The 25,708-nt window shown below is 32.4% G+C and overlaps 1 protein-coding gene across 4 annotated transcripts; it reads right to left on the bottom strand.

The window, feature by feature from the left end:
• Positions 1 to 480: 480 nt before the first annotated feature.
• Krz (beta-arrestin protein kurtz) lies at positions 481 to 25,708 on the bottom strand. 4 transcript variants are annotated; one of them, XM_072906787.1, is made up of 8 exons: positions 25,420 to 25,708; positions 14,586 to 14,799; positions 14,071 to 14,446; positions 11,416 to 11,709; positions 7,677 to 7,820; positions 5,874 to 5,960; positions 5,450 to 5,596; positions 481 to 4,868 (listed from the first exon to the last, which is right to left on the bottom strand). In XM_072906787.1, the coding sequence occupies exons 2-8, from the start codon at positions 14,716 to 14,718 to the stop codon at positions 4,793 to 4,795; spliced, it is 1,257 nt and encodes a 418-aa protein (XP_072762888.1). In that variant the 5' UTR covers positions 14,719 to 14,799; positions 25,420 to 25,708; the 3' UTR covers positions 481 to 4,792. The 4 variants fall into 4 exon arrangements, with proteins under 4 accessions (XP_072762888.1, XP_072762886.1, XP_072762887.1 ...); XM_072906785.1 differs by lacking the exon at positions 25,420 to 25,708 and adding an exon at positions 15,018 to 16,124; XM_072906786.1 differs by lacking the exons at positions 7,677 to 7,820; positions 25,420 to 25,708 and adding exons at positions 9,442 to 9,579; positions 15,018 to 16,119.

Raw genomic sequence — 25,708 nt, 5'->3', positions numbered from 1 at the left:
TAACTAATTTGTATCATATATTGTGTGTTACAAACTGAGAGAATAACTGTTTCCAATCAAAAAGTGTTGTTACAAAAAAAGTAACAGAAAGATGTGTGTCTGTTATGATAACAATGTATAAACGTTCAGAAATGAAATCTGCCTAATGTTTCGAATGTCTTATATTGATCGCTTTAATATTTCTCATTATTTATAATAGGTGTTTAAAAATATTACTAAAATGCGTATATAATTTTTGTTTACAAATATAACAATAACAAACAATAAAAACAAATTAATGTATGTATTAAGTTCCAGAAGCGAAAACTTAAAATATTAATTACTATTTATGTATGTACACACAGTTTGGGTCTGTGTTCTTTTTTTTCGATATACAGGATTTATTAAATTATTACAGCTAGTTATAATACGAGAATACACACGATTTTTTTTACATATACAATATATTATGCATTATTTATTCCATGTCATTTATTTTACACACACACACACACACACACACACACTCTCGCATTCTCTTTCTCTCTTGTTCTTAGTAATTTTCTTGTAATCTCTTTTACATACAAAACGAATTATTCACGAGTGAACAGCGAACGATCATGAACGACACACGATTTTCTTGCTAACTAACAACGCGCGGCTCCAATAAATAAATCGTTCCTATAGTGCAATGTACAAGTTATAGCAATATTTTAATGCTCTTTCTCTCTCTCTCTCTTACAATTTACATTTTGTAAACTACAATTGTAATGTGAACCACAACACGCTTGTACATCGACTCGATTACATTAATTACAGATACACACTCTCTCTCGAGACAAACGCGGATAATTTCCTTTTCTCCTTTTTTTTGTATTCTCTTTTTTCTTTAATTCAGCTTTCTTTCTTTATACCATTTATATTATTATGCGCGATGCAATAAACTAATTATTCCCGTTCTACGTCGAACGGTGCAGCCATTCTGATAAGAGCACGTACACGTTTCGCTGTTTATGTTTTAATCATAATTGTTACCTATATTTTCCACAGAGCTACAAAGATTTTCAGTTAAACGAGATACAAACGAGAGGAAATGTGACTTTCCGGTGCAAAATATGTTGTATCGAAGAAGCGTAATCGTTTACCTCTCTTATCGCAGTGATACTGTGATTCGTTAAATACACCGAGCGTCTCAAAAAAATGTCGCATATTCTATCTTTAAAAAGTTCGAATCACCTTAGGATTCTTCCTGGCAAAATATTAATATCAAAGTATTTTTCACTATAATAGCGGGATATAATTCGATTATAACTCGACATTCGAAAGAATTACTTTAATTTAAAAATAAATTCGCATCCTTTTGCGACACCCCGTGTATATCGCGCGGTCTTCTCGCAAGGAAACCTCTCTCGAATATTAGAATTACAGAGACGGCATCCTTTATATTGACTTTAATTAACTCTCGCTCTCTCAGGTTTCTCTTTTTTTTGTGCGGTTATAATAATTCCCTTCTGTGTGAGGTCTCCTCTCTCCGGATGACAATAAAAATGTTAACGACCTACCATTTGCGATCATATAAAAAATACGCGCGCATCCGCGGGCGAATATAAAATATACTCTCATTATTACAAGCCTGCACATACACACACACACACACACACACACACACACACACACACACACACACACACACACACACACACACACACACACACACACACACACACACACACACACACACACACACACACACACACACACACACACACACACACACACACACACACACACACACACACACACACACACACACACACACACACACACACACACACACACACACACACACACACACACACACACACACACACACACACACACACACATATACACACACACACACACACACACAAACGAACTCGTACACATTTCGCTTGAAGCGATAATCGAAGTTGTCGATGACGTTTCGACATTTTTCGCCGCACAATCGCAAAGGTTTGTCCCCTTAATTAAATTAGCTAGCTTTCGTTGAACATGCACGTTTCTGTTTTTTCTTTATTCACGAAAACGAGGTAAAAAAAAAACCGAATAAATTCTTTCCGAGAAATCCGCTTTAACATAGGACATTTAAATAAAATGATAATTAAACGAATAGTTAAGATAATGTTAACAAGGTTTAATTTAATTTATGAGAGTGTCGGTGAGAAATATTAATTATTAAAATATATATATATATATATATATATATATATATATTGTTCACTTTTATAATATAAAGCGAATTTTGAAAAGTAAAATTATAATTTCTGTCCTGCATATGTACGCATTGGACTTTACATTTATAAACTTAATTATATTTGCTGAGAATCAATAATAAAAATAAATTTTGTACAAAGAACGCACTTAATATAAATGTAATTTATAATTCTTTCTCTCGATCTCTCGATTGATGCTTTTTAAGAGAAACACTTTCTTTCCGGAAAAAACGGAAATCCGGGCTTTGGTATAAGGGAAAACACGGCATTTTCATGCATCGTCGTACGTTTAAATCTTAAACGTGCGACGTTCAATTAATCTCATCTAAATACACAATTTGTAAATGCTAAAGTGATAAAAAATACTATTTTGCTTTTTTTCTCTCGCTTCTCCCGTGTATATATACATGTACAATGCCGTTTCCTTCATAGTTTTACAGCTCACGTCATTCTAATTAATGTCACTGTTAATTATTCTTCATTACCAACATGAATCTTTTATCGTTGATTTGATTTCTTTTAGAAGTTAAAATTAATAATTCTCAGAAGGTTTCCTGTCGTTTTTAACAAAAAATCTCGGAGAATAATTATTGTTGTTTGAATAAAAATAATTTACACTTTGAAGAAGATGCACTTTTTAATTATTTAAATTTTGATCGATAAAAAAGATAATAATAAGTTACTTGGAGTAAGAGAATTATATATATCTTGAAATTTAAAAATAAAATATTTTTGTTCGAGGATATTTTTCTATAAAAATCATGCGTGACATTGTTACTTTGAATGACGGAGTTTCCGACGATTTTCGTAGTGAAAGTCGCATTCGCGTTCGAGATTTAATTAGGCAATAGATATCAAACTCTCTGCTGAACGAGTTTAATTTTATAATCAAACGAGCGAGATTATACGCGACATTTCATTTGCGCGAAGAATCGAATTCTCGAGCAGTCTTAAAGTACGCGTATCTCGAATCGAAGTCGCCGATAATTATCGTCCTAATTTTAGTCGACGGGGTGATTACATAGGCGGAAGCGCGAAAGGGGGTGGGGGGAGAGGGGACGTGCAACGGATTTTAGTGTTAGAAATCTTATAGTGTTACCAAGTCCTACAAATTATCCATAAATATACATCTATGAATTGACATTTGCGTTCCAAAACGCGTCAGCTTTTCTTCTCTCCTTTTGCCTGCTCGAATTGTTTTACATTAACACCACTAACGATAAGTAGGTTCCTTACAGATTTGGGATTAAATAATTTTCTATCCTCGTTGTGTGTTGTATGAATCAACGTTTGTGTTTCAGTATAGTTTTCCACAAAAATATAAAATAACTTTCCTTTCGCCCCCTTCTGCGACCAATTATTTTTATCTGTGTCAACTGTCAATTTAATGTTTTAATTAATTAAATCGAGGAGCGCTTACGATTGTCCTATTGTTTGCGCAAACAATAATAAATAATAATAAATTCTACAACGAACACTAACTTTATGTATTTATCATTTGCATCGATAAAATAAACTCGATGATTCGAGATTGACATAGTTTTATTTCTCGCATTGTAACTTAAAGGACAGTATACTGGCCGTGATAAAAAAATCACAATCACTCTAAAGTGCCTATATAAACTTAAAAGTTCTCTTTTGCACGCTCTTGAATTTTTATCAATTCCATATTTAATTAACTCTGACGATTTATTGCTAATTTAACTGAATTAAGTGATGTTTAATCAAGTCGTGTTTATAAAATTGATTATAATAAGTGTTAATTGAAATTGAATTAATTTGCGAATTTTAATTGCATCTTCTCGGAGAAAAATATCGAATCTCAAATCTTACACATGTATTACGTATTATTTTCAGCAGCTGTTTTTCTTTATCGTTGAAAGTTACACAATAAATATATTTCATTAGCTAGATTTCTTTTGGATGTTCCTCCTAAAATCAGTCTTCGGAGACAAAGCGTAAAATGGCGACGGTCATTTGAATTCGTGGTAAATGTATTAATCGCACAAAATCGTCGCTCATTTTTTTTTCACAAATACAACAACGAATGGTCGCTCAATTATTTTAATAATAAATGTACGAACAACGATGTGTGCGGGATATCTTAAAAAGAGAAAAAAAAAAACATTTCATTCAATTTCCAGCTCATCTTCGATGATCAGTGAGAATGACGAGTGATTGTTGAACAAAAATTTCGTCGACGCCATGTCCGGTTCGCGTATTCGTTCATTCCTTTTTTTCTCCTCGTATTTCTTCTCGTTTTTTTTTCCACTTATCAATTTTTTTTCCCTACGCGAATCTAAATCTTAAAATGCCCCGAAAACACACACAGAATATCGTGTCGGGAACATTTTGTACTTGGAAGATAGCAGTGATACCGCGATAACAAATTTGAACGATAAAGACGTCGTTTAAGTCTGCTGTTGCGGCATCGCTGTTATTGGCATTATTGGCGACATCATTGTGCAGTTTCCGTCTTGCGTGCGACACGGTGGTGTCAGGGTCACCCGCGAATCGAGGGCGTCGATACATATCGATGAGGAATCGGCGGAACATGGTCAAGCTTCTGTCTCGCCCTTCAGCCTCAGACGAGCAAAGTCCTCGAAGATTATGTCGTCGTCGCCGTCCACCTCCCTGAAAAATTTAAAGATTGTTTTAAAATATAGCGAGAGTTACTTGAATAAGTAAAGATTGTTTTAAAATATAGCGAGAGTTACTTGAATAAGTATAGATTGTTTTAAAATATAGCGAGAGTTACTTGCTATATTTTAAAACAATCTTTAAGTAAAGTAATATATCATATTTTTAATAAGTAAGTAAAATATCATATTTTTCTTTTTTTAATAAATAATTTTTTTATATTTTTGAATTTTTATTATTTTAAATAATATTATAATAATAATTTAATATTTTAAATTTATATTTAATTGTATAAATAAAATTTAATATTTATATTTTTATAAAATAATATTATTATAAAATATTATGAATTATTATAGGACATTGAATTAATATTTATATTTTTTTGAAAACACAGTATTCAATATATTATATTTATTATACATATATATATATATATATATATATATATATATATATTGTGTAATGTTATTAACAAATATAATTTCTTAATTACGTTTTGTCAATTTATTAATAGTCTGAAATTTTATTAAATAATTATATTTAAATTTAATTAAATTCAATAGAAAACTCACGTATCCAGTTGTATCAGATTTGTGTCGAGCGGAACCTCCCCGCTGTCAGTTTTGTGCGTAGGACTTGGTCGAGCTGTGGACGGTATTGGTTCCTCCTCCTCCGGTTTGGGATGCATCAAAATAAAGGGCAGTTCTGCGACTAACTCGCTAATAATCAGAGTAATAATAGAAATCTATTAAAATTCATTGAAACACATCAATATATTGAACCTGTGCTCTAAAATTATTAAACATACGAATCTCTCCTAAAAAAAAATCTTAAACTAAAACTGATGATAGATTTAGGTATCTAAATACAAATTTTTAAAGTTACAAAAAAATGTCATAAAAATATGAATCATTCAAAATATTATTTATAAAATATTATTTTCCACTTACAATTAGATGAAAATCTTAGTTCTCGAAACATTTAAATGAAACTTACCCTCCAAGAGCACCGAGGCAAAGCTTGACTTTGACTTTGTACTGGACGATTATTCCAAGGTTTTCACGCTGCGACGGGTCAACCACACTGCAAATTAGATCTACCGTCATTATTAATGTCATTATCAACATCACCGATCAACACTAATGCCACGTAAAAGCTCATGCGTGGTTAGATGTGTTATAGCATCGTGCAAAGATGAAAGAAAGTAAACGGAGAAGAAATTGCAAACTGGGTTTATTTATTAAACAAACAAAAGCAGCATTTAATTATACATATATATATATATATATATATATATATATATATATATAACTATGTAATCACGTACATTTTTTAGTCAAGCCATCAATAAAACTACAGCTTTTGCAGCGGCAAAAAACAATTTTTCATGCAATTTTACGCAGACACAATGCGGTGGCGATGCCATGTTTTTCAAACAACAAGCACAAGCAGAAGGAAAATGGGATTTTGGTTGAAATGTTTGACCTAAGTATTCTAAATCTCTTAGATCCTAGCTTCTTAATCTTTTTATTATAATACCGTTGAAGCAGATGCATCTCAAGAAAAGTTTTATTAAGAAGAGAAAAAAAGCACAAAAATTTTTATGTTAAATTTTAATGACTGAATTTAATTGAAAATAAAATGTGTTTAATTCTTGCTGAGAGAGATAAATATAAAAATAATAAAATCCAATCTTTCAAAGTTTCTGATATCAAAACTGCAATTTGATTTTAAACTTAAATCAATGAAAGATTCTGAAAAATTTGCAAAAGAGTAAAAGTCACTTGGATCTTAAGATTTATGGATTTCAAGGCTTATTAATTCTGAAGCTTCTAAAAAATTGTGAAAAATTTTCAGAATTTTCCCAAATTTTAGTTTAACGTATCGAGATCCATAGATCCAGATCTAAGGAATTCAAAACGTGCGGAGAATTTTCAATAAAGCTGAGTGATATGAATTTCGCAAAATGAAATGACACGTCGCCCGACAATACCGATTGTTCACCCGATGAGTCGATCAAGAAATCAAAGAGAAATCGAAGAAATAATCTGAAGTTGAGAAAAGCTTTCGTTGCACAGACAGCCAACATGTATCTCCCGGCCATATCGTGTATGGAAAGCATGAGAAAAATTCCCAAAGGCATGTTCAGCTGCGCGTTGCGTGCGTGAGACACGTGTGTATGTGTGTTATATGTAACAGACACCGCCCGCATTCTTGTTCCGCATTTAGCGCTAAAAAACCTGTACTCGTCCTCGAGTCGAGTTATTCTATTGAATTTTTCTCTCTAGTTTTTTATTTACATTTTTTTTTGTTTTTTTTTTGTTTTTTTGTCTATCTTTCACAATTGATTTTATATCAAACATTTTCGTTGGATATATTACTTCAATGTCACAAAATTTTTGTTACAGCAATATTTTATTTTATAATGTATACAAAATAAATAATATATATATAATATATTATATATTATATGTATCAATTATATATATAAATTTTTATAATAATGTTTAGGAACATATGACAAGAGAAAATATATATTTTTCTGCGCAAAAAAATAAAATTATTCTCAAAATTATTACTTTTTTATGTTTACATTTTTCCGTACAAATTTAAACGTATTACGAAAAAACTATTCAGAAAACGTTGCATCAATTAAATCTTAATGAATAATTTTGGCAGATATTTTCTTTCTCTCTCGAGCGCTAAATGTGTGATTACACGGTGCGGTGTTATTGATATAAATCTAAGCATGTCTGCGTGTATCTGCAGGCTTAGTGCTTCCAGGCATCGCATCCTTACAGGGTGCTGGACGCCAAATTGGTGTCCTCGTGTTTGAGCTGGCCGTCGAGGGCGAGCCCCCATTTATCTTTGTTGTTGGCCAGGAGGGGTGTCAAAGTGAACACCTTGCTGAGCGTGAAACCCGGGCCCACTGGGCATCCCTCCCTGACATTTGAACACACAACCAGCATGAGTGTCAGTGCGCGTCACGTGCGGACCGAAATCGCGAAATTGATACCGCGCTGTCAGCGTAAACATCGTCGACGAAATGTTTAATTCCATCTCATTTCATATTAATGTATTCAACACAGTAACTTGTATTTATTATTAATAAAATATAAATGCGTTTATATATATATTTTGTTTAAAAGTAAATTAAAATATTATTTTTCTGTAAAACAATTTATAAAAATTGTCTGATAAATTGATTAATTGGAGTAATTCTTAATTAATATCTAAAACTATTATCATATAGTTTTAACCTTTCCTGCCATTGAGACGCAAAAAAATTCGCAAAATTTCGATTGTCAGCGGAAATTCACGAATAACTAAAATAAAACGGACGATATATAAATAAAAACGAAACTAAAATCATTTTTGTCTCCTAATATATGTCATGATAGTACGATATGTCAGTTTGTGCATTACACTGCGATACAGATTACGATTACGAGAGACAAGAATAAGGCAAGGATCGACAATCTTGTACTTGAGTGTCTGAAGGGGAATATATATATAGAGTGGTATAAAACACATATGTATATTAATAGGAGAGAAATTTATCTTAAGAAAATATATAAAATGTCAAGAAAGTATTCTTTTTAATATAGAAAAAAATAGGGTTAAAATAAAAATTTAAACATATAAATATCTCAAGATAAAATAAAGAGGGAGGAAGGGCGGAGATAGAGAAATAGAGTGCGGGAGAGGGAGTTTTGCAAAGGGAAAGAGACCACCACCGATCGAGATCTATATGTGATTACAGGCCACCACGTTAAAAATCCCCAGCACAAAGTCACTAAGAAGATACTGCCATTCCAATTTTCAATTTTTTTTTTTTGCATTAATAAGAAAAAGAAAAAAGAAAGATAGCAAGAAAGAGAGGCTGAAAATGGCCTTGTCTTTTAATTTTACTTCTTTTATTATCCTCATAATATCTCAACGCTAAAAGCAGGGATAAAAGAAATGATAAAGTTCTCGAGTAAAAAGGAGGCGAGTAAATTTAATACTCTCTCTGTCTTTATTTCCGATTTCATTAATTCTTCTGAATATTCTAATGAAATCTATGAAATATTTAGAGGCAAATAATTTTAATTTCGTCTAAAATTGTTTTTTATTATACATTTTATTAACTTATAAAATATAATTTCTTTCTATTATATAATTTCAAAGATTTGTCAAGAAATAAATTCAATTCAATTTTTCCCAATCATTCTCGAACGTCATTAAATAAACTACTATTTTACGAATTTCTGTCTTTTGTAGTAATTTTATAGAGCTGCTCCAAAAAAATTCATAGGCCGCACGTTTCATCTTTATGGCACTCGAGCACGAATTCCCATAAAGTCTTCACGTTCGTCGTGAGATATCGTCGTGATTACATTCAGGACTCGAGCCTGCATTTGGCCGCTTTCCAGTCTCCCCGTTATCTTTATTTTTTTTTTTTTTTTCCTCTTAGAACCCGGCAGAGAAGAGGTGAGTAGAGAGAAAAAAAAAGAGAGAGAGAAAAAGAGAGAGATAGATAGAGTAATGACGGAAACAGCGAGCTCTTTAATCTCGCACTCACATTGTGCTAGACGCGAGATTGGTGTCCTCGTGTTTAAGCTGACCGTCTAAGGCTAGGCCCCGCTTGTCTTTGTTCTCGGCAAGCGTCGGCCTTAGAGAAAACACCTTGCTCAGAGTGAATCCTGGCGCTACCCCTATACTGCCATAGTGCAACAATCTTATTTTCCTGCTCGTCACAGTCCTGGTTCTTTTTTTTTTTTTTTTTTTTTTTTTTTTTTCACGGCGTTTCATCGTTATCGCGTCGTCACGCAACGTCTAAATCGCTAAAACCTTATCAGCTGATCGTCCGAGAAACGAGGTCTTTTAGCCGGCAAAGTTTTCTTTTTTTAAAAATTCTTAAGAGTAGATCGTTAACAAGATTTAATCAATCATCTGAATCATTAACGGTCTGAGAGAAATTAATCTTATTTACGGAATTATAGTTTCGACCTACAACTATTTTTATTGTAATTAAAAAAGCGATTTCCGAAGGTAAAATTGCGAAGGTTTATTTTATATAAACTAACAATAAGTTTTATCTGAGTTTTTAGAAATTTAATTCCTGTGTGAATAATAAAGGAATTGAATTAAGTTTAATTAATTTTTTTGAAAATTAGATTTTTGCTTGAAAATCGACGATGTTTCATAAATTATTAATAACGTTAAATCGACCACCTGAATCAACTATCTGAGAAATTAATCTCGCTTATAGAAACATTATTAAAAAACATTTCAACCTATTTATATTGTAATTAAGAAAGCAATTTTCGAAGGTAAAATTGCTTCGAAGGTTCATTTTATATAAACTAACAATAAGTTTTATTTAAAGAAGTTTTATCTGAGTTTTTAGAAATTTAATTCCTGTGTGAATAATAAAGGAATTGAATTAAGTATAATTAATTTTTTGAAAATTAGATTCTTCGCTCGAAAATCGACGATGTTTCATAAATTATTAATAACGTTAAATCAACCACCTGAATCAACTATCTGAGAAATTAATCTCGCTTATAGAACTAAAAAACATTTCGACCTATTTATATCGTAATTAAAAAAGCAATTTCCGAAGGTAAAATTGCCTTGAAGGTTCATTTTATATAAATTAACAATAAGTTTTATTTAAAGAAGTTTTATCTGAGTTTTTAGAAATTTAATTCCTGTGTGAATAATAAAGGAATTGAATTAAGTATAATTAATTTTTTTGAAAATTAAATTTTTTGCTCGAAAATCGACGATGTTTGATAAATTATTAACAACGTTGAATCAACTATCTGAATCAATAATCTAAGAAATTAATCTCACTTACTTAATTTAAAAAAATGTCAATCTATTTTTATTAAAAAGGCGGTTTTCGAAGGTAAAATTACCTCAAAGGTTCATTTTATATAAACTAACAATAAGTTTTATTGAATTAAAAAGTTTTATCTGAGTTTTTAGAAATTTAATTCCTGTGTGAATAATAAAAGAATTGAATTAAATTTAATTCTCCTAATTAATTTTTGGAAATTAGATTGTTTTGCTCGAAAATCGACGATATTTAATAAATTATTAACAACGTTAAATCAACCGTCTGAATCATTAACGATCTGAGAAACTAATCTCGCTTACTAAATTAAAAAAAAGTTTCGACTTATTTTCATTATATTTAAAAAAGCGATTTTCAAAGACAAAACAATTGCATCGAAAATTTAATAAACTGATTTTAATTTAATTAATAAAAAATACGAAAAGGAAATTTTATCTGCGTTTTTATAAATTTGATATTCCCATTTAATATTTTATATAAGAGTGACAAAGGAATTAAATTTGATTTAATTTCTGCAATTCAAGTTTTTTGAAATTAAAGAAAAATTGTTCGAAAATCATGACAGATTAATTCTCGTAAATTTCACTATCGAAACCGCCTTTGAAAATCGAAATTGCGTCTCTCGTTAAAGATGCGATATCGTTGTTCCTCGGTAAGGGACGGGAAGATTAATCGGCTGGAGAGAATACTCACTCGCTCTCGGCCTCGGCGACGGTGCACTTGTATTGCGCGGTGGAAAACAGGCAGATATCCGCGAACTGCCTAACCGACACTTTTATCTTTTTCACAGTCCGGTTGCTATTGTTCGCTATGTGCACGTTCACAGCTATGTTCTCGCCGTGATGGTAGAGCTCCTTGTCGAGGGAGGCTTCCAGGTGCAGTTTGTTCGGCGACATCATGAACTCCTTGCTGACCTCCACCGAGGGCTGCTCGCCCTGTTTCGATGGCGCGTACATGATCTTCCTGATCGCCAGCCTCACGCAGCTTCTGCAAGTTCAATCGGTTGGTCGATGAAAGCAGTAATTAATTGAATAAATTGTCACTGTGATAATTAATTAATATTATAAACGTACTTGTAAAAATTAACTGACTAAATATTTAGATAAAGTGAAGTTTTCTTACAGACACATTGTGTGAATTTTCAGACAAAATTTTTAGAAGAGGGTCTGAATTTTTAGATCCTCTTTTGAATTTCCAGAAAAATTATTTTGATAATTAGGACAAAATGGGCGTCTGAAATTACACTTCAGACACCCAGATCTAAAAATTCAAACAAAATGTGTCACAATTTATTTTCTATATAATGGGAAATATTCTGATTCAAGAATGTGTGTAATCTTTTATCTTATTTTAAATAAAGATTCTTTTTATTTTCTAAAAAAAGTCTACTGTAAAAAATAACTGCAAATAAAGTGCCTAAAGTTTTCTTATAGAAACACTGTTCAAATTTTTAAACAGAAATTTTAGAAAAGTGAATTTTCAGATTCTTCAAAGAAAAAAAGAAAATAACTCTGATGAATAAGACAGATTACCTGAAATTATTTTCAGATTTCCAGAGCTGAAAATTTAGACAAAAAAGTGTCTGAATTCTCAATTTCTTACCCAGAATTAATTTTCCATGTAATAGAAACTATTCTAAATTACGAATGTGTATAAAATCTATTTTATTTTAAATAAAGATTCTTTTTATTTTATTAAAAATACACTAAAAGAACTGCAGACAAAGTGGCTAAAGTTTTCTTACAGACACATTGTCCGAATTTTCAAACAGCATTTTCAGAAGTGTGTCTGAGTTTTTAGATATTTTTCTCAAACTTTCAGAACTTTCGAAACTTTCAAAAAAATTACTCTGATAATTAAGACAGATGGTCTAAAATTACTTTTAGACAGATTTGAAAATAAAGAAAAAAGGAATTGAATTGTTGACAGTTTCTTTTTCTTAAATCTGAATTTAAATCTTTCTCCAAAACTTGAAATAATTATTGTAATAAATAATTACAAAGTGTTTGAAATTTTCTTACAAACACATTGTATTTTCAAACAGGATTTTTAGAAGAGTGTCTGAATTTTTCTTAACTTTTAGAAAAATTAATCTGATTGATTAAGATATTGGTTATCTGAAATTACTTTCATATCTCGATCTGAAAATTTAGACAAAAAGATGTCTGAATTCTTGAGCAATTTTTTTACGTGGAATTAATTTTCTATATAATAGAAATTATTCCAAATTAAGAATGTGAAATCTATTTTATTTTAAATAAAATATATCTATTTTATTTTAAATAAATAAATATTCTTTTTATATAATAAAAAACACTGCAAAAAATAACTGCAGACAAGGTGTCTGAAATTTTCTTACATACACACTATCTGAATTTTCAGAAGAGTGTCTAAATTTTTAGACATTCCTCAGAATTAAATAACTGTGATAATTAATCGTCTAAAATTGTCTAAAATTATTTTTGGACACCCAAATCTGAAAATTCAGACAAAATGTATCTGAATTCTTGACAGCTTCTTACAGTGATTTTTTAAAATCAGGATTCAAATATTTTTCCAAAATTTCAAATAATTATTGTAAAAAAAAACAGCAAAGTGTCCAAAATTTTCTTATAAATACACTGAATTTTCAGAGTGTTTAAGTTTTTCTAAACTCTAAGAATAATCAATCTAATGATTAAGACAAGCTGTTGATGATCAAGACACTTGTTATCTAAAATTATCTTAGACACCCAGAAAATTCAGATAAAAATGTATCTGAATTCTTGACAGTTTCTTACAGTGATTTTTTAAAATCAGGATTCAAATATTTTTCCAAAATTTCAAATAATTATTGTAAAAAATAACTGCAAAGTGTACAAAATTTTCTTACAAATACACTGAATTTTCAGAGTGTCTAAGTTTTTCTAAACTCTAAGAATAATCAATCTAATGATTAAGACAAACTGTTGATGATCAAGACACTTGTTATCTAAAATTACCTTAGACACCCAGAAAATTCAGATAAAAATGTATCTGAATTCTTGACAGTTTCTTACAGTGATTTTTTAAAAATCTGGATTCAAATATTTCTCCAAAATTTCAAATAATTATTGTAAAAAATAACTGCAAAGTGTCCAAAATTTTCTTATAAATACACTGAATTTTCAGAGTGTCTAAATTTTTCTAAACTCTCGGAAAAATCAATCTAATGATTAAGACAAGCTGTTGATGATCAAGACACTTGTTATCTGAAATTACCTTTAGACACCTAGAAAAGTAAAAAGAAAATATGTCTGAATTCTTAGGCAATTTCTTATAGTTTTAAATCAAAGAATTTTCTAAGGTCTTAAGTTGAAAAATTCTTACCTCTTGTGCGGTTTGTCATCTTGCGTTTCACCGACAAACGCTTTCAGCTCATAGTCGACGCCGCAAGGTTTGCCGGTGTCGCCCGGGGCAGGTTGTAGGGTGACAGAAGCTGGACAGTGGGGTGGCAACTCGAAGTAAAAGGGATACGCGTTGCTGCCCAGCTTCTTGATCAGCCTCTCCTGCAATCGCGTCAGCTCCCGCGGGGGCTGGGATCCCTGCACTACCGGATAGATCTGCTCCGCCGCGAGATAGAGGTCCTTGCGAAAGGTCAGCCCCAGGACATCGAGATCCTCCCTGCCATACTTGAAGGCCGCGAGGACGTGACCGAATACCTTTCGATCCTTTATGTAGTCGGGATCGATCAGGACAACCCCGTCTGGAAACGTCAAAATAGTCTCTCTCTTATCGCGAGGAAAGATGAAGTCATGCAACGATGTTATTTTAGGAAAACGCATCACGTCATTTCTGATCGTACGTGTGGATTAATTATGATAATGGATATGTATTATACTTGCCGATCGGATCGACGTGCGTGATGTGATCGACAAAGTCCCTCTTGCCGAGGTAGACCGTGATCTTTCCATTGAGGCTGGATTTCTTGAAGACACGAGTGGCCTGACGTTTGTTGACACTATCGATAGTGTCCATCGCGTTGCTTTCAGGGCTGACGCTGGTTCCTAACTCATTTGAGTCCTCAGTATCCGAAAAATCCGACTCCGAGCTCTCCCACTGCGAGATCATAAAGCCACTTATTAATAATTACATATAGAATCATATTTTTCCCTTCTTTCTTCACAGCTTCTCCTCAAATCCAAATTCTCTTTTCCTTTATTATATTTTTCATTACTTTTTTAATCCTCTATTTATTTTTCCTATTATTAATATGTAAATATAAAAATAATAAAATAATATATTTTATTATTTATATTGCTCCAATTAATAATTACCTCTATTATATTCTCTCCTAGTTCTTTCATTTCAATGCAAATTTGTATTTATTTCAGTCAATTAATTTAATTACAAAACAAAATGCGTCATTAATACCTATGAATGCAATCAGAACGTAATTTATCGTCGAATAATTTGATTTAATTATATCTCATATTGTAACTATTTATTCTCCGAGAATTCTGCAAATGATGGATTTTGTGAAAAACAAATTATATATATAATTATTTCTTTTATTTCATACTCGTCGCCGCATTTCAAAAAGCGTTGTTTCTTTATATATTAGAGAAATTTAAAACTTCTTTTTATTATACTGTCGCGATGATAAACTGTATTCGCACTGTATTTCTTCTTTTTTTTTTTTTTTCGTTTAAAATTACGTTATTTAAAATGCGATCACGGTGAAAGATGGCGGAGCACTTCGGGGCTCGGCCGAGTTTGCACTGAACCGCTCCAGGCAAATGAATGTCAATTTCAATCGGCGCTCAAATAATACTTAATACGATAATGCCGGTACAATAATTTGTACTCGCGGGGTTTTACACGCCGCGTGTGCCGCCATCGGTTACAGATGCACGGGTGACGAGTGTAACGCGAGATATAATACACGAGACGCGAGATGGGAGTCTATACTCTGTGTCCCGTAAATCCCAACTTTTTGTGAAATTTTCAAAAGTCGAAGTGACAACATTTTATCTTTTTGTTATACATCATGAGTAAAAAATAACAACACGAGTTTTTCTTCAATTTTTCACAAAGTATTAAGATAATAAAATTCCTTCCCTCTTGTTACATCAGTAAAATTTACTTTGAATTAATCAGAACGCTAAGATTGTGTTATCAATTTACATTTCTGTATTCACCCGTACTTAACAGACTCTCCATCAAGTCGCTTAAATTAAATTACACTCGAGGAAAAATCGATATTAACTTTGTTACGAAAAAGAATGGTTAATTTCGAGGGAATATCCCCGCTATTTCATTTCCTAGCTATTTGCACTGCGTCGTTTTATTTATTCTTCTCTTACGAGATAAAAATATCTTGACATTTAATTTATTATTTATCCTTGGAAGAGAGAATATCATTTTACTTATTGTTAATACAATATATTACTCTTTAGAAAATTATTCTACCGTGTTTTTTTCTTTTTTTCATTTATACCCTTTTAAAGAAATATCTAATTCAATTAATATTTAATAAATTTTTTTTATTAATTATTTAATAATTAATAAAAAAATATCTACGTAAGATATTGCGATATATTTTTTTGTTACATACTTTATTATATATTTTGAAATATTTTATTCGGTGCTATTTTTCCGCGACACCATGTATTATCGAAAGCACGCGAGAATATAAGATTGTGCTGTATGTCTACTGTCGATGTAACGGGTCAGCGCAAAGGAACGGGGAACTTGCGTACGCATTTGACGTCACTGTGCCAAATGTTATCGCGGAGCATCGAAATACACGCCTCATTATCAATTTGTGCGCCATAATCAGTAGGGAGACTCTCAAGTATCTTCCGCCAAAGATAAAACGAAAATAGACTCTCGCGGCCCGCAAGTTTCTTTTATTTCCTTTTTTCAAAATTTACTTTAACAATTTTGCGAATTAATTATAATCACGAAACTTCACAGGCTGCAAGTATTTATAAGAGATAAAAATAAATTAATGTATTCCGAACGTGACGTTTTCACGATATATGCATTCGATGCTGAAAACGGAGAAGAGTCCGATGTTGATTTTAACGACTCGTCGAAGTATCTTCGTTCGTTGTTATTTGCAATTCTTGGCCGACGATAGTCCTATATAATTTGAATAATTCAGGGCAAATTTTGCATGCTCAATGGACGGAAGTTGGTCTTACGATTCATTTGACGTCACTCACATGTGTTATCTGCATGCCCTGGAATAAATGTTCGGCATCGCTGGCTCGAACAGCCGCTCGTTATCGCGATCCCCTCACAAATCACAAACGATGGTAGAGAGTAAAAAAAAAAAAAAAAAAAAAATATAGCAATTACGCCCAGAAACACAAACTAACCGGTAAACACTTCATTTATACATAATATTTGATATGGCCATTTATTTATTCGCGCGCGCGCGATAATAAAATTACGAGATAATTAATTAAAAAGAGAAAACGGCGCGTTGTGAATTAATATTTACGTAAATAATATACATATACTATTTGCATGTGCGAGATATTTCATTAATATTTATTTGATAAATTATCTCCTTCTCAATTTGTTATAAATTATATTGCAGATAAATCGAAATTGATGAGCAAGTAGGTAAATTATTCAATTTCGCAATTCGCGTTTTAATTGTGTTTGTGTGTGTGTTTTTTCCTCAATTCGATATTAAGACGATTAAAAACGAGGGGGTGGTCATTAATTCATTCGGTGCGTTATATATTTTACACTTCAATTATTGCGCTCTCATTTTCTCCCTCCGAGAAAACTGACAGTCAATTTTAAAGTATAGTCCAATTATTCATCCATCTCGCGGAATAATTCCCTATTGTTTAACGAGCTTTTATTGTACGAATTCGAGGACCGATTGTGCTTTTGATGGCGAATAAACGACGTAGAAACGGTCGGAGTAATGGCATTGCATTCTAAGTCACCCGGAGTTTATAGCGCTCTTATAACTTATTGCAGTGATTCTATAACCGGCGCAAAACTACCGGGAATCATCTACTCAATCGCCGTTGACGTCATTATTCTGTATATACAGGGTGCCCCTGACTGATGTTTGGCTCTTTGATTAAGGAAACTAAATTATTTAGAAGCTACTCTCTCTCTCTCTTTCTCTCTCTCTCTCTCTCTATCATTCCGTTTCATTCAATTTCATCCCGTTATTCGAGAATTCACGCGATTTAATGAGATTCTTCGACTGGAGTCGATTCTTAAGATATATGTAATAATATTGAATATTTTTAAATGGCGAAAATAAGAGAAATACTTGAGAAAACTGATGAAATAAAAGCGAGATTTAAATGTCTCGGCAGAGAAGAAAAATTAATTCCAACCAAGTGTTTTTGCAATCGAGAAAGATTTCATAACAATTTTTTTTTTTTTTTTTTTTTTTCGAAAGCTGTATTTGAATATAAATATGTAAAACGGGATACAAAAGTTTGGTTTTCGTATCTCGAAATGTTCGGCAGGTCGATCTTGCCGGAAATAACTTATTTACGCCGAAGCACACACACATACCCATACACACACGAGTTACTCAACAAGAGAGAGAGAGAAAGAATATACAGAGTGTTCCCCAGGATCTTGTTTGCCGAGTTTTATTTAATGCATAAAATCACTGTAAAAAAATTGCCTAAGAATTCAGATCCATTTTTGACTGAATTTCCAGATCTGGGTGTCTAAAAGTAATTGTCTTAATCATCAGAGTCATTTTGCTAAAAGAATTCTTCTGAAAATTCTGCCTAAAAATTTGAATAGTGTTGGCGAAAAAATTCAGACACTTTTGCAGTTATTTTTTTACAATGTAATTTTAATATAAATCATTTTAATAATTTTCAATAAATTCGAAAGCGCGCGTGTAACGCATTGCGTATACACATTACGTAACTTCTTTCTTTTAGATAAATATTAAAGTTATCGCAATAATGTGTAGCGAGATGAAACTTCTACAACATTATCAGATTAAGAATGAGCTACGCCTTAATAAAGTTTTAATCGATATTCACGGTACTTTTCAGTCATAATTTTAATCACAAAGAATTCATGAAATAATATTCCCTTTTACTGTAAAAATTAACTGCAGACAAATACTTGAAGTTTTCTTACAGACAAACTGTTCGAACTTTAAAAATTTTTTAAGTATCTTAATTCTCAGATTCTTCTCTAAATATTCACGAAAAAAAAAGCCACTCTGATGATTATAAGCTTGTCTGTAAAATTATTTTCACACATTCAGATTTGAAAATTTTGAAAAGAAGATATCCCAAGAATTCCCAAGCAATTTTTTATGGTTCAAAATTTATTTTTTACGTAATGTGGAAAATATTCTGAATCAGGAATGTGTGAAATTTGTTTCATTCTAAGTAAAAATTTTTTTAGTTTATAAAAAAATCATGTAACAAATAACTGCAATTCGGAGGCAATTTTTTACAGTGCTTTTCTCACACTTTTATTAGCGTCACTCGATCTTTCTTCGCGAATATATATATATATATATATATTTATGAGGGGGAAAATATCATGAATATATATCGGTGGGAAATTCAGCAGGAAATTTTCGCACGTACGCGCGATCAACGGAGCCGTCGTCGTATGTTGCACGATTTATTAGTCATTATCTACCGTATTGCACGACGGGCCATGTTGCGAGCTTTTGCGTCGCGCGAGCCGCCGATGGAACGGTCCATGATAAATGATAAGCCGCACCGAGGTACCACGTGTATCGCGTTAGCTTGCGCGGGCCGGGCGGTTCTTGTCATCCCAAAAGGATCGCGGAAATAATGAAATCTCTCAGTCTTCTTTTAATTACACATCATTTTGCAGAAAGAAATAATACCTCGCACCTACGTTCATTAATTTAATTACAAGATGCTTTGTTTTTAAGCTCCTGCTCCTTCATAAACTCCTTGTAATGGAATTATGACGTCAAAGGTGATAAAATATGTCAATTTTTCGATAAAATAAATTAATTTCTTTGTACTCTATCGCTTGTGCACTTATCAAAATAATATATTATATAATATAATAATCTTTTGTGCTATAATATATTCAAAGAGCGTAGTAAAATTCTATAATATTTGATAAAAAGCCTAATAATTAATTTAAAAAATGTATTAATAATAAAAAGTAATAAAAAAAATATACAATATATTTAATAAAAATGTTGTCAAATATATAATTTAGAATTATAATTAATATAATTTGTATATAGTTAACGTAGAGAAATATATTTAACAAAATCTTTTATTAAAATACAATTTTAATAAAGATTTTATACAAAAAAAATATCTAATAAAAATATTTAATAAAAAAAAATGTTAGAAAATACTTTGCATATATTATGTTTCTTATATTCAAATGTATCTGTACGCGTGTAATTGGTAGCTATTGAATGTCGCGTCAAGGCCAACAGGTAAGGCATTAAGCTCTTCCTTAGTTTCTGGTTTTGCAACACAACTTCAAGCATCCTTGAATAGAAACTTCGTCAGAAATCGTATATACATATAAGCGGCAGAATTAAATTTCCATATATTCAATCTCTCTATATTTTCGCGCGTTTGATATGTGAGATTCGATAATTGAATTCAATAATTAACAAACAGCCACGTGTTGAAATGTTGATATAAAACCGATACATCATATACGAGATACGTATATACGATCCGATAATTACAAAGAAAATTTCAAACACATGTCCGTTATTGGAATAAAATTCAAGGTCTCGGTATTTTTTGAAAAGAAATCCGATCTGTTTTGACAGTCTGAATTTTTCGTACTTCGAAGAGGCAATCACAACTGATCGGAACCAAGTTAAGCAAGTTTGCGCCCGTAATTTCGTGTGATTAAACTATTCCGGATTAAGTTAAGGCTGTCGCGACTTTGCAGAATACGAATATCGATCCGAGGGTCGGCCGCGTGCTCTCTTCGGCCACCCTGTAGTCTCGTGGGATATTTAACGGCGGGAAAAATTATACCACGAGAGAGTAAACTGTTTCTGCAGTGACATTGCGTTAATTATCGCATGCAAAATTGTGCGTAGTTATTTATCCGTTCGTGGAAAAAATATATATATGGCAATTTTAAAAATACACATCGTGCGCTTTGTCTTTTTATTTAACGGATAACAATCTGAAAAATTGTGTATATATTAAAATTAAATACAAAATTTTTATCGTTTCAGACGTAATTAATTTTGATATACTTTTTAAATATTTTTTTTACACACAATAAATATTTGATACGTTATTACATATACATCTTGATTAATTATATCACTTCAGCAATTAGGTATGCATTCGGTAAAGAAGCAACGGATGCAAGGATTTAATAGATAACAATCTTAAAAATTGTGTATATTTAAATTAAATAGACAATTTTTATCGTTTTAAACGTAATTAATTTTGATGTACTTTTTAAATATTTTTTTTACACACAATAAATATTTGATACGTTATTACATCTTTATTAATTACATTACTTCAGTAATTAGGTATGCATTCGGTAAAAAAGCAACGGATGCAAGGATTTAATAGATAACAATCTTAAAAATTGTGTATATTTAAATTAAATAGACAATTTTTATCGTTTTAAACGTAATTAATTTTGATGTACTTTTTAAATATTTTTTTTACACACAATAAATATTTGATACGTTATTACATCTTTATTAATTACATTACTTCAGTAATTAGGTATGCATTCGGTAAAAAAGCAACGGATGCAAGGACTTAATAGATAGCAATCTTAAAAATTGTGTATAATTAAATAGACAATTTTTATCGTTTTACACGTAATTAATTTTGATGTATTTTTTAAATATTTTTTTTACGCACAATAAATATTTAATACGTTACGAGATATACATAATTGTTGATTATACTTCAGCAATTATTCAGTAAAAAAGCAACGGATGCAATCGAGCTTTAATTCAGAACTGTTGTGTTCCATTCATCGAAATGAATATAATAAATGGCTTTATTGAATAAGAGATAAAATCGATAGACAATTGGCTGGACGCGTTTATGCATTGTACGAGTCTCCCGCTAATTGCCTCATTTAATCGCCAGTGTCTTTGGCAATCTGGCTATCGATCATCGATAACATCAAGGACGCCCCGGTGGACTACGATGATAATGAATGACAAAAAGACAAGCGCGATTCATGTTTATATTTGATCACTACGTATACAATGCCACTTGTCGTCGCTGAAATGCGCCGCGCGAGAGAGATCTCGGAATTTAATTGAAGGAAAAATAATGATACAAAGAGAAGGAAAAAATATGAAAAATGGATGTGCAAATGCAGACGCATGTAAAATTGAAATAATACAAAGTTGATAAATTCTAGAAATACAAAATGATATCTTTTTCACAGGAAACGCGTGGAAGAAGAAACAAATAAAAACAAGAGTATAAAGAAATAAAAAGTATAATGTAATTTTCTTGATAAATTAAGAAAATACAAATTATAAATTATAACTTAAATTAATAACAAAATAAAGAAATAAAAACATTAATGAATAATAATAAAAATTATATATAAAGATATTAATAAAAATTAAGAAATTAATAAAATAATAAATATTAATAATATTAATAAAAAATTAATTATTTGTACCAATAATATCAACGATTGACAGTTTTAGATAACAGTTTGTAAAATAATAATTACCTGATATAATGATGATAATGCAGTCTTTGCGTATATAATGAAAATTATGTAATCTTTATAATATTAAATGCGTGCTGCTTTGGAATGTGTTTTTTTTTTTTTTTTTTTTTTTTTTTGTTTTAAACTTTTATATTCAATTTAACATATCAAATTTCGACGATGCGTGCCAATCAATATTTACTTCCCCCTAATCATTTATCAGATATCGTTATTCCTTATCGAGACAAGAAAGAGAGAGGAGAGAAAACAAATGTTTAGATCACCCGAGGCCGATACCAGAGACCGAAGGATTAAATTCTCAAAAGTAACATCCATCCTGGCAATTTTCTTGGCAATTTTCCCACCGAGAGAAGAAAGCTTATCGCAACGATATCCATCAACGTCAGCGTACTTTTTACTAGGCAGTAGGTCCGCCGACTAGCAAACGACCTCCAACTCGCGGCAACCAACAGAGAGGAGAGAATACGCGCGTCGATGCATCTCCGCCTGCATTTTCCGCCCGGGGTGCAATTAACGTCACGTGGAAAAGCGACGGTGAAAAGCGCGAGCGGTATATTGTATATCGATCGAGAAAGAGAGAGAGAGAGAGAGAGAGACAGAGACAGACAAGATAGACAGAAGAGGCGACCTGTCGGTCGGTTCGATTTTCGATACGCGGGTCAGAAGCCACGCGATTGTGGATGCAACATTGATGATGTCTCGTCCGAGAGATAGCAGGTTAAACGTACACACATCTCGCGCCCTCCCCTCCCCCGCCCCCTCCTCCCCGACCTCTTTCCGTCCTACTCCTCCCGCCTCCCGATTCATCGTTATCGCGCAACTCGTGGAAGAGAGAATTCACTCGCATCGATAACGATAATTGTGTGCTCGCGCCGACGTGGGCTTTTATAAATGAGCATTTTCGGGTGAATGCACGCCGTAAATTCATGCCGTGTAAACAAAGTCTGCCCGAACGTTATTCGCGGAAATTTTATAGGATTATATAATATATATATATATATATATATGGTGATAACATAATGAAAAATTCGTAATGATGTTAATAAATTTATGTATAACGTAATATATGTATAATATTAAAGAAGTATATTGTTACGACATTATATTACGTTGTAATATTATGATATAAAAAAAAAAAAGAAAAAAATTCGTGATATTAATAAATTTATAATAACGAGCTTTTACGCACTGCATTTAACATTGTGAGCGGATAACATGGTTCAATTTGATGAAATCTCTTGTAAAAAGATCGTTACAATGAATGAACGTTAATGGTGCGAATAAATAAGAAGAAGAGAAGATAGATTTTCTTCAAGTGTCATTATTAAACTTTATAATTAAAATGAATAAAAGAAGTTTCTTTGCGCCTGAAAATTACTCGTAATTGATTGAATTAATTAGTCGGAATTTTTCTACCGAAGATTCGCGTTATCTAACGCAAACCGTTGCATAAAAACATACGTAAGATAACTATTATACCATTGATAATTATTGTTATGTAATTCGCACACAGGCGGACAAAGATATAAGTAAAAAGACGAGCGGAGGAAGATCCGGTCAGGGAGGACAGGCGCGAAGACATCGACGTAATAATTAATGAGTATATCATCGGAATGTGCTATTATGTGTGATGACAGAGATGAAATTCCTCTCTTGACACGCGCGCGTGTTCGCGAAGTGGGGAGGGCGAGTAAATAAAATTCCACAGTTTCGGCAACGATCTTTCACGTGAATATTTCAGTTTTCGTTAAATTTTCATACCCGACACATATCTATATCCTTTTTTATTTCACCGATGAAATTCCGAGGGCAGCCTCTTTAATTCAACCTCGGGAAAGTCCACGAGATTTCTCTCTCTCTCTCTCTCTCTTTCTCTCTCATCCCCCGCTTCAAAAAGTTCACTCGTCCTAAACCGGACGTGCGATCGACACCGTTTAATGCCGTAAACAAACGCTCCGGACAGCTTTACTCCGCAATAAAGGTCTCCAGCCTGACAGATTATTTCCGCGAATAGAGAGCGTGAATATACAGAGAATCAAACATAATATGGCATTTTTTTATTTTAAAATCACGCGACCAGTTTATTTCCCTTTGTATTACGTCAGAAAACAGGCTTTAAATTTTAAGACGCCACGTTGCTCAGATGTACATATATTTCCTATATATTTTATTCTACATTTATTAATTTTATTTATTGTCACTTTATTTGTGTCATATTTCAAATTTTTATGTAATTTTTCTTCTTCAAATTTTAATTCAATTTATTTGTTTTTAGCAACTAAGAATTGTTACCTTTATAATAATTATTAGCTTTTTCATATTAATTTTTATTTATACTAATTCAACAATATTTTTTTCATAATAAAATCTAAACTTTTTAATATATCTTTACATTTGTATAATTCGTCGTGCAATCAAGTTTACGCAGACAAGTGAGAGAGAGAGAGAGGAGAAGATTTTTAATTCAATATCTTCCAAGAATTATTTTCTAAACGTTTGATTGTAACATAATTAGAATTAAATCGGATAATAAAGTTGAATTTATAAAATCTAATAAATTTACTAGATAATAAATAAATTCGACGCACATTTTTCTCTTATCGGTTTTCTGAAGTATTATCGCAGATAACGGTACGATTAAAGAACAATTATACGGAAGAAGAAAAGAGGTGTCCATTAAAAAGCGATAGAGCTCTGTTTACGAGCGCGCGTACACTTTACGAGGTCACTTTGCTTTTTCGGAGTCGCCAGGATTCCCGGAATTCCGGCTGGCTGGCGTTCCGTTGGAATGACTCAAAGGAGGAGCGAGAACGACGACCTGTCGTCGTTCCTCCTCTTTCCTACGCGGGTAAATACTGTCGGCGTGACAGGAGGAATTCCTTTTTCCGGACCGCAGTGGAATTTCGGAGCATCCTCGTCACCCGGGACACGCGAGGGAAGATGACGGGTGAGGGACACGCCGGTGCACTTTTGTCACGGCCGGGAAAATGGAACATCTCTATCCGGCATGTGTGTGTTCGACCTTACCTAAGGTCCCGCTGTGTCCTCGACGGGCCCACACCCTCGGCCTCTCCTCCTCGGACGCTCTCCTCCCGGGAGAGTTCTGTCACTTGAGCCGCGTCGCGACGCGCCGCGACGCCTCCACGCGACGCTCACCCCTGCGATTCGCGCCCCGCGTGTCACGTCTTTATTTATCGCCAAGTGCCTCGCGCACAAAGAGGATGCCCGCTGATGGTCCCGCTGCTGTGTCCGCTCATCGGTCGGAAACGCGCACCGTGGTTACTGAATCGAAGCTGCGGGCACGTCGCGCCGACCG

The sequence above is a fragment of the Anoplolepis gracilipes genome, chromosome 15 (genome assembly GCF_047496725.1).
Source record: "Anoplolepis gracilipes chromosome 15, ASM4749672v1, whole genome shotgun sequence".
NCBI lineage: Eukaryota > Metazoa > Arthropoda > Insecta > Hymenoptera > Formicidae > Anoplolepis > Anoplolepis gracilipes.
This window is presented reverse-complemented; position numbering and strand designations above follow the sequence as displayed.